Source organism: Apaloderma vittatum, unplaced genomic scaffold (genome assembly GCF_000703405.1).
Source record: "Apaloderma vittatum isolate BGI_N311 unplaced genomic scaffold, ASM70340v1 scaffold20861, whole genome shotgun sequence".
Taxonomy (NCBI): Eukaryota; Metazoa; Chordata; class Aves; order Trogoniformes; family Trogonidae; genus Apaloderma; species Apaloderma vittatum.
In genome coordinates, this window is record NW_009697647.1 from 1 (window position 1) to 10,019 (window position 10,019).

At 53.3% G+C, this 10,019-nt stretch overlaps 1 protein-coding gene across 1 annotated transcript in view; it reads right to left on the bottom strand.

Annotated features, from left to right (window-relative positions):
- Positions 1–2,871: 2,871 nt before the first annotated feature.
- The window catches only part of TMPRSS9 (transmembrane protease, serine 9), a 15,923-nt gene continuing 8,775 nt past the window's right edge, over positions 2,872–10,019 (bottom strand). The window contains exons 10-20 of the mRNA XM_009877724.1: positions 9,969–10,019; positions 9,856–9,896; positions 8,942–9,113; positions 7,269–7,540; positions 6,310–6,446; positions 5,405–5,762; positions 5,200–5,316; positions 4,408–4,579; positions 3,829–4,094; positions 3,191–3,327; positions 2,872–3,033 (exon numbers count right to left, since the gene is read on the bottom strand). The exon at positions 9,969–10,019 is cut by the window's right edge and continues 257 nt beyond it. Coding sequence (XP_009876026.1) covers positions 2,872–3,033; positions 3,191–3,327; positions 3,829–4,094; positions 4,408–4,579; positions 5,200–5,316; positions 5,405–5,762; positions 6,310–6,446; positions 7,269–7,540; positions 8,942–9,113; positions 9,856–9,896; positions 9,969–10,019 — 1,885 coding nt within the window. The remainder of the gene's footprint in view (positions 3,034–3,190; positions 3,328–3,828; positions 4,095–4,407; positions 4,580–5,199; positions 5,317–5,404; positions 5,763–6,309; positions 6,447–7,268; positions 7,541–8,941; positions 9,114–9,855; positions 9,897–9,968) is intronic.

The following is a 10,019-nucleotide window of genomic DNA, read 5'->3' on the forward strand; positions in this document are numbered from 1 at the left end:
TGTGGAAAAGGGCAGCCGAGCCACCAACCCTGTCCCCTTGCCCAGGAAGCCAGAATGGACCCGGCCATCAGGTAGTTACTCGGTCGCTTTTCATCAATGGAGAAGCTGCCATAGATGCTCCGCTCGTCACACTTGGCTCTTTCTTCCCCTGTGTTTGTGTCGCTGTGTGTGGGGCTGGCTTTTGGGCGCATACGTTTTGACTCGGCTCGATCAGGGGAGCAGGATTGCTCTCGCTAGGTTTGCAGCACAGCCTTGCAAAAAAAAACACAGCTGGGGATGGAAAGGGTTGGGAAGCACTCGGGGAGATTGCTCTGTACAATAAAATGTGTTGTGTGGCTGTGATATTCTGTAACGCCTGGCTCTGGCGTAGATGTTCCCTCGTGGGGCCTGCCTTCTGGGCATCATTTTTGTGAGGGAGGAGCACTTTTGCATCAGGACTTGGGTCTGCTCTGAGGCTGAGCTCTGCGGTGCTCACACACCTCTGCTGGGCAGGCTGGTTTGTGCTGTGTACTCAGCAGCGTGCAAAGCCGCTGGAAGAGGGGCGTGTTGGAAATTTAAAATGCCCAGGCCCCTGTAGTGAGATTTTTGAAATCTCTTCTGAAGCTCTTCTGTATTTTTAAAAATATTTCATCATTTGCTGGGGCGGGGAGACAGACTGGAAGGGTGACATCTTCTTACGTGAGAGGACACTCAGAGGGATGTGGGAGAACCTGATGGCATTTAACCTCCCAATGTGGTGGTTCCTGTGAAGGCACTAACGTGCTCTCACACAAGGTAAACTGTCAGGAGATAACTGAATAGTTGGACTAATTGAAACTGAACTGGAGTTTCCCATCCAGATTGGGCAGAAAAACTACTTAAAAACAAAGTGCTTTCCAGCCACATTTCTTTAGGGGCCTTTTAACTTTTCTTTGTGGCTGTCTTTGTGCAGCAGTTCCCTTTCACTGATGGGAGTGTCCCACAAGTGTTCCAGCCGTGCATCTGAACCCATCTTGAGCTGAGCCTTTGCTTAGCGCTCTAGCTTGGAAAGTGGTGGCTCTCCCTGCCAGCTGGACCGGGAGAGGAGCAGCCCCTTGCTATCCCCAAATGCGGTGCTTCAGCGCCAAAGGCTAGGAACGTGTTTGGGGCACCGGCTGCTGTTCAGTTTTGGTGGATGAATCTACGAGGAGATGTCCAAGTCAGCCAAAGGTTTGGCACATGAACACTGCGGCAGTTTTTTTCTTGTGAACAAAGACACCCGGTGCACGGACCTGACTTCCCACTGAAGGGGGTGTATCCTTGGGCTGCTGTCAGCACTTGGAATTTTTCCCATGGAGCTTAACCGGAGCAGTGGTCTGTGCAGCGATGCCTTAATCTTTGTCCATTTAATCACCTGTTCCCTTATGCAGAGGAAGCTGGGGGCATGTGAGAAGCCTCCTGATTCTCTAACACAAATGAGGGTCTGTGCAGTCTGAACTCCAGGCGTTTTAGCCCTCTGTGACCAAATGGGGAGCCAGAGGATCATCACTGAGTTTACTGGTACCAAGGAGTGAGGGGGAACAGCAGCACACCCTTTCCAAAAGCCATTGCACAGGCAACAGCTCCCTCAAGGCACTGAGGGATGAGCGATGGGCTGAGGCCAATTGCATGAGGTTTAACAAGGCCAAGTGCCGGGTCATGCATTTTGGTCACAACACACCCCAGCAACGCTACAGCCTGGGGGAGGAGTGGCTGGAGAGCTGCCTGGCGGAAAGGGACCTGGGGGTGTTGGTGGACAACCGGCTGAACATGAGCCAGCAGTGTGCCCAGGTGGCCAAGAAGGCCAACGGCATCCTGGCCTGTATCAGAAATGGTGTGACCAGCAGGCCGAGGGAGGTGATCATGCCCCTGTACTCGGCCCTCGTGAGACCTCACCTCGAGTACTGTGTCCAGTTTTGGTCACCACAGTACAAGAAGGACATCGAGGTGCTGGAGCGGGTGCAGAGAAGGGCAACAAGGCTTGTGAGAGGTCTGGAAAACATGACCTGTGAAGAGCGGCTGAGGGAACTGGGTTGGTTTAGGCTGGAGGAGAGGAGGCTGAGAGGAGACCTTATTGCCCTCTACAGCTACCTAAAAGGAGGCTGTAGTGAGGCTGGTGCTGGTCTCTTCTCTCTAATTACTAATGAAATTAGTAATTAAGTAAATAAGGGGAAATGGCCTCAAGTTGCGTCAGGGTAAGTTTAGATTGGATATTCGGGGGAAGTTCTTTCCTGAACGAGTGGTGAGGCACTGGAACAGGCTGCCCAGGGAGGTGGTGGAGTCACCAACCCTGGAGGTGTTTAAAAAAAAAGTAGATCTAGCACTTGAGGCTGTGGTGTAGTGGTTGGGTGTGCTGGGATGAAGGTTGGACTAGATGATCTTCAGAGGTCCCTTCCAACCCCTGACATTCTGTGATTCTGTGAGGTCTGAGGCTTCTGCAAGGGCTTGACTCTGGGCTGGGGGCAACGTTCACTTGTCTCTTGGCTTTGGAGTAGCAGTTCATAGACAGAGGTCAGCCAAGCTATAGGTATCACCTGCAGATGTTTTGGGCACCCCTCCAGCTAGAAAGGCCACATTTTAATGTGTAGTGTGTTTGGCCAGGTCTTAAAGATGGGACAGGCCTCATTTATTTATAGAAAACATCTAGAATTACACCTTTCTATGCAAAGCAGTTATCAAACATAACATTCTGTGAAAAGCCCTGGTGTCGCAGCTGCGGTGGGTCACACGATGTGGGCTTTTGCGTAATACCTGCAGGCCATCTTCACCCCTTTGCAGCATCATTTAAAAAAAGTACAATAGCTGAGGTGTTAGTGCATCCTCTGGCAATGACTCCTCTCGTTCGTCGCCTTCCCTGAGTGGTGAAATGCAGCTTCAGAGCTTGAGGTTCTGCGCAATCCAGCCCTGGACAGCTGTGACTTTGGTGTAGACACCAGGGAAGTATGGCCTGGCACAGCCATAGCCCCAGCTTGTGATTCCTGCCAGAAACCACTTCCCTGAGGGTTCTTGACACGCCAGGGGCCCACCTGCATCGCCCTGCGGAGAGAGGAAAACAGGTCCTGTATCAAGTCCAAGAGGCAGCAGCTGGTGGAGATGGATGGACAGGCAGCTGAGCTAGGAGAGGCAGGACAAGGCTGAGCTTTGCACAGGTTTGCTCTGTCCCAGCTGCAGCATTCGCTGCTCTCGCACTCACTGAGCAGCTGTCGACGGTGCCCTGGGGGAAGCCGGCACACAGCATCCTGCTGCTGATCTGCACAGGGTAGAACTTCTTGCAGGCCTGGTCTCCGATCATGTTCACTGCTGCTTTTTGCAGGTGCTTTGACATGAGACCTGAGGAGGTGAATAGCCGTTACCTCGGTGCAGAGCCTGCGAGAAGCAGCCGCACGCGTAGGAGCGGAGTCTCTGTCCCCTTACTCGCTTGCCAAAGGGAGAGACCTGAAGGGGGGAAAGGGAATTGGGCCTGGTTCCTCCCCAGCAGAGCAAGCGCGGGAGAGTCCCTTTGGTGTGTAGTTTGTCAGGCAGCTCGGCTGGCCAGACAGAAATGGTATTGGGGTGGTCCTGGCACTGCAGGAGCACAGCTGGAGCAGCTGCTGCAGGGATGGGGAGCACAGTGGCTGCAGCGTGGGAAGGCTGCAAGAGGGCAGAGGCGTAACCAGATGGAGAAATGCAGGGCGGCTGGGGAGGAGGTGGTGGAGGCACCAGGCCTTGCCCAGGTTGGTGTCCCCTGCAGGGTCCAGCCTGGCATGGGGAGTGCCTGGGGCAGAGGAATTGCAGGGTGAGGGGCACCGAGCTTGGCCATCATGGGTGTGGGGGAGCCCTCTCAGCCAGTACCTCCTTCCTTCGTGGAGCCCCAGCCTGTGATGAAGCATCTGGCTCCTTCATGGAAGACGTGTGAATTGTCTGGGAGACAGATGGGTTTGATGGTGTTGCTGAACTTGACGGGCGCGTTCAGCTCCAGCAGTGCCACGTCGTAGTCCAGGCTGTAGACGTTGTAAAAAGGGTGCTTGAAGATACGGAATATTTTCTCCATTTTGCCATCGACGCCGCTCAGGAAGGGCGTTCCTAGAAAGGCCACCCACATTTTGGGGTCACTGTAACTGCAGAAAGACAGCAAACCTGGCTGTTAGGAGCCTCATGAGAAGGGCTGTTCCTCTGCTCGTGGGGCTGGGACGCGCTATGGCCACAGCTTGCAAGGTGGGGACCCCACCTCCGTCACACTGTGGACGTGCCCAGGCTTTGCTCTGCTCATTCCTCTTCACGCTTACCCGTAGGGGCCCATCTGTAGAGGGGAGGGGGTGCTTCCCATGGGGCGCAGCCCCCCAGCCATGGTGCTAGGCTGTGAGGAAGGGCAAGGACTGGCGGGGGCAAGGCCAAGAGCCGTCCAGCTTCCCTAGCCCGTCTCAGACTTACATGTCAAAGCAGTGAGCTGCAGAGAGCAGCCACCGCTCGGCAATGAGCACGGCCCCGCACTTGTGCTCCTTCCGCAGAAGCCAGAGACTGACTTGCCAGGGCCATTCTCCTCGGGCCGCGGTGCTGCCGCCCACGATCTTGCTGAAGGCCAGAGCGCTTGTTGAGCCACAGTCTGGGAGAGAAGAAAAGGCGCCGCGGTTTTACATAACCGTAAGTGAAAGGGGTATCTGCCCTCCTCGCCCAGGCCGTGCCATGTGGCAGCCTTCCGGGGAGACTACATGGGGCTGAAGGATGTGATGAATTTCATCTGAGGCAAGGCTTGGCAGACGGGGTGTGGTTTGGGGACTTATTATCACAGGTCACACCTTCCAAGGATGTGGTACGTGAGGAAGGGGTATTTGGTTGGACTGGCTGAGGTGTCACGCAGCAGGGGATGCGCAGTGCACGGAGCAGTCCCAGAGATGACAAGGCTGCAGAGCTGTCTTACCAGCTTGTCCCACCAGACCAACTGGCCAGAAGGCCGGTGTGCGGGGAAGTGGGTTCTAATGTTAACAGCAAAGGAGAAGAGGCCACATTTTCTGGCAGAAAACTTGGACCCTGCTTATCCAGCTTTATCGTGTTACAGGCTCTGGCAAACCAAGTAGGAACTGGACTACAAGGGGCTGGCCCAGGACGCCGGTGTGCGATGGGGGGCCCAGGACGGTGCAAGTGAAGTTGGTGGGTTGCCCTGGGGACTCTGGGCAATGCAGAGTAAGGCTGGGCAGCAGTCGCAGGCTGCAAAGCAGTACTCACCGCAGTTGCGCTCATCAAAGCCATTGCTGCAGTCAACGATGCCATCACATTCAGGATTTTCTTTTCCAATACAGACCTGGCTGGAACACTTGAAGGTGAGGCTGGTACAAGGCACCACTGGAAGGCAATAACCCATGGCCTGCTCAGTACCCTCTGTGCTGGAGGTCTCCTACCAACATGTCAATAAATCTGCCATCAATTTTACCTGGGGTTTGGGTGGGCTTGGCAGGCTCAGAGGTTTTCAGAGCTGTGGAGGTTTCTTTCATGGTTGTGGTCGTCTTCATCCCCAGGATGGTGCGGTTGGTTGGACTTGCAGCAGTTGTGCTGGGCTGGTGGGTGAGGATGGCTGCAGAAGTTCTAGTGAAGGATGAACTGGATGGGGTGCCTGTGCCCACGCTGGGCAACTGTGAGATGGTATCCAGGATCCAGTCTCTGAGTTTGGTAATTCTGGAGTACACACCAGGCTTCATCGCTTGAGCGCAGCCAATACCCCAGCTCACGATGCCAGCCAGGTAAAACACTCCTGGGGTCACCTCGCAGGCCAAGGGTCCACCTGAATCTCCCTGAGGAAGAAGCAAGTCCATGGCTGCTCAGCCCAGTCTCCCCAAGACAGGTCTACATGGAGCTGCCCTTCAGCCACACCGGGAGGACTTAGCAAGCCCCAAACTCTGCTTCCTCCAGCCCCGCAGGGCTGTTTGCTGCCGTGCAGCATTGTGCAAGAGATGAGTGTGCAGAGGTCAGTGGCTCAGCCTGGCTGCACAGATACAAGTGCCATTTGTCACCAGAGAGCTCCTGACAGCCCCTTTTCACAAGTGAAGGGCAGCCACCACCACTCCCACAGGACGAGACCTGCTTCATCCAGTCTGGCCGGGCAGAGCAGTGGGATGTTGGTTCATGTCCTGTTTAACTTGATGGAGCTTTATTTACTTTTCTAAAGCTCCAAGGCAGGGGGCTGGATTTCTGAGCTAGGGTACGTGTGGGTTACAGCCTGGCTGCAGCAGCTGAGTAAATATTGCCCAAGGATGTGCTGAGGCTGTAAACTGACCATAATAATCCAAATAATCCAATTGGAATAATCCAAAGAGGAACAGGGAAATCCCAGGCTCTTACCTGGCATGAGTCTATCTTGCCCTCCAGGAAGCCGGCACAGATCATTCGGTCAGTGAGGGAGAAGTTGTAGAGGAAGTTGCAGGTGTCCTGGTCTATGATGCCCACAGAAGCCTTCTGCAGGATCTCTGGATTGGTAACTGTATGAAAACCAGGAGATTTGTGAGTGCAGCAGAGAGAAGTGGGAACTAATGGTTTTTAGACTCGCCCAACACATATTTCAGGAAAACGAGCTCTAATCCCACACAGGAGTTGAATCCTGTATGAGCTGCTCTCTCAGCAGACCTGAAGCTCCTGGCTCACCCCAGGGAGCGGTTTCGTACTTGTGCTGCACGCTGGCAGCAAGGTTCTGTTGTTTGGACACTTTGAGGGAGCTGGGGCTGTTCAGCCTGGAGGAGAGAAGGCTCCAGGGGGACCTTACAGCGACCTCCCAGTGCCTGAAGGGGCTCCGGGAAAGCTGGGGAAGGGCTGTTCACAAGGGTGAGCAGCCACAGGACCAGGGGCAGTGGTTTTAACCCAGAGCAGGGGAGACTGAGATGAGGTGTCAGGAAGAAGTTCTTTACTCCGAGGGTGGTGACACACTGGCAGGGGTTGCCCGGGGCAGCTGTGGATGCCCCATCCCTGGGAGTGCCCAAGGCCAGGCTGGACGGGGCTCGGAGCAACCTGGTCTGGTGGGAGAGAGGTGTCCCTGCCCATGATAGGGAGGTGGAACTAGATGATCTTTAAGGTCACTCCCAACCCAAGCCATTCTGTGATTTTTTTTTGTTTGCTGGTGGTTCTTAAATAACTGCAGTTCAAGGTAGTGCCCCATGTACTCTTGCTTGTTCTTGCATTTCTGTGCATTCCTGACTGTCCCCCGTCCCGTTTGCTCCCGGGACTGGCTGGGTTGCAGTGGCACAGGCTTTGCTGCCCTGTCTGTCACTGCTCCAGAGGAAATCCACTGTTCACGCATCGCTGCTTACCGTTCCCTTCTTGGAGGTTACCCCACCCAGAAATTATGCATTTCTTGCCAACAGGAAACTTCTGCACAGCAAGTGGGAGACAGATGGGCTGGATGTATTTGTTGAAGACAAGGGGTCTTGCCAGCTCAAGTAGAGCCACGTCAAAGTCCAGAATAACCGGGTTGAAGAGGGGATGCTGGATCACTCTTGTCACGTTGACTTGCACTGCAGTCCCATCCGTGCCATTTAGCGATGTTGTTCCCACGAAGGCCGCGATCTCTTCTGGGTTTGTCCTGCAAATACATAATCCTGAACATGCCTGCTCCCACACATATGCCTAACACGAATTCTAACATTTAAATTGTAGACAACTGTAAATGATCAGTGTTTGAAATCTCACTTCACCAAGGCAGAGCCCGGCACAGAGAAGCAGCCCTGCTAAGACAGGTCCAACGAACTGTTTCCAGCAGTGGCACATGTTGGATGTCTCCTGAAGAGCACGTAAACATGCAAAAATCCTCTGCTCTCCTCCAGAAATTTGTGAGTCTGGAGCGTTCTGGCACACAGATGATGTCTCTATATTCAATGGGGCTTAATGGATTTGGGGATTTCATGTGGAATTTTTCTAAAATTGTGTTTTATTCTTTTTGTTAACCTCATGTAAATTTTAAATATTCAGTTTAAATGACATTTATGAAGAACTGCTTCCTTTGGACTGTTTTCCACCTGCTCCTCACGGTTATCAGTAGGAAGGAATTCCCTAGGCACTTTGTCTGTACCCTTTGTAATTGTCTAAGTAGTCTCTGTCACACACTCCCTTCCCACCTTGTTTTCTTATTACCCAAGTCTCGTCTGATCTGTTTTGTCGTGCTGTTCCACGCACAGCTCATCCCTGTGACCTCGTTTAGCCTTTTTGCCACGTTATTCTAGCACTGCATGCAATGTTTGAGAAGTCGTACGCTGTGGATTACCAGCAACATACTTGTAACCTCGGTTGTTGTTCTAGCAATTGTCAGCATCCTCTTGCTTGTTCTCGTGGCAATACCCACAGTATTTCTGACCTCTTTTTCTGAATCGTAAAAGCTGATGGAGACTCACCACCATCTGCAGACATAGCACCGCTTTTTTTGCTGTCTCACACTTCACACTTGCCTACCTTGTATTTCACCTGTTGCTTTATTGCCCAGCTATTTAATGCGTAAGGTGGTCTCGAAACTCTTCACAGTTAGTTCTCCCATCTTTTCTGCCTTCAGGGATTTTTATTCTTGACAAACATTATCCTCTTGCTACTCATTTCTTTATCTAGGTTATTTATAAACCTGGGCTCGGGCTCTTGCTGTGTAACAGACCTATGCAGGACCGAACTGACCATCTTCCCTTCAACAGCTCACCACGTCTCTATTTCCTATATTACAGTCATTTTTAAAGGTTAAATTTCTTGAAGAAACTCTTGTAGCACCTGTCCTTTACCACGCATTACACGTGTTGTCCTTGCTCCCTCCCAGGCTACATTAACCTTTTCCTGCCTCATCCCATCCTCCCCACAAACCCCCTTTGTACTATGAATCTCTGGCTGTCACAAAAATTCACGTCCAGTGCGTGTTCCTTCTTTTTCCCCCAGTGACTCCAGTGCCACAGCTGTGGATTTGGCTGTGGGGAGCTCCACAGCAGAGCCGGCAGGGATGGGCTCTTACTCGTTGAAGCAGTGAGCTGCCGACAGCAGCCAGCGGTCCCCGATTATGGTGGCTCCACAGAAATGCCTCGAGTCTTCCTTCAGGCTGACTTGCCAGGGGATCTCTCCTCTGGAAGTATCTGTTCCTCCCACGATCTTGCTGGGTTTAGAGAAGCCAGGTCGTCCTCCACACTCTGAACAAAAGCCAAAGCATGACTTGTGAGTACTCCTAGCAGAAGACAAGCAAAGAGGGACTTTTGCTCCTGCCGAGCAGTAACTCTGAGCGGGGACAGGGCAGGGCTGCCGTGTGAGGCTCTGCCCAGGCCCCGATGGCTGCTGTGTGCAGCCACGCTTGGGCTTTCACCCCAACTGCTCTCCTGCATCTTGCTCTTGGCAAGTCCTTAATCCTGTGCCTTTCTCAAAGGCAGAGTCACCAGCAGCTCCGTGCCTCTTAGCCTTGCCATTCCAGATAAAAAGTTAATCCCAAATTTAGAAAAAATACCCTACATCTGTAATCTCCTGACAGAGCTGCTGGGAGGGCTCCTTGGGGCTGGCAGGTCATCCTGTAGACACTTCTCCCCCTCCTCAGGGAGAAGATGCACGGCTGCTGTGAAATTGCAGCCGTCAAATTTGAACTGCTGGGTGAGCCTTGGGTGGCAAGCCAAAGTGAGTGGCCAACGGGTTAAACAGTGCCAGATGCTGCTGCTATGCCTTAGCACCCTGCCCCTGGCCCCCAAACTGCACCTTCAGTTGCACAAGCAAAGGAGCCCTTGGGATTCATCAGGCAGGTGGTGTCACTTGTGCCCTGGCCCTTTGCTCTCAGGCAAGAGTTGTGGGCATCGCTCTCCTGAAGGTCGGTTTCAGCTCAGTGGAAGAACGAACCCGACATTTGGGCCTGTACCAGCCTCTCTCCATGCCAGGGTGCGGTGCTCATACCTTGTGGTCTCGATGGAGTCGCTGGCTTGCTGGCAGGCCAGCTCAGTGGAAGAACGAACCCGACATTTGGGCCTGTACCAGCCTCTCTCCATGCCAGGGTGCGGTGCTCATACCTTGTGGTCTCGATGGAGTCGCTGGCTTGCTGGCAGGCCCGGGCGGGGGCG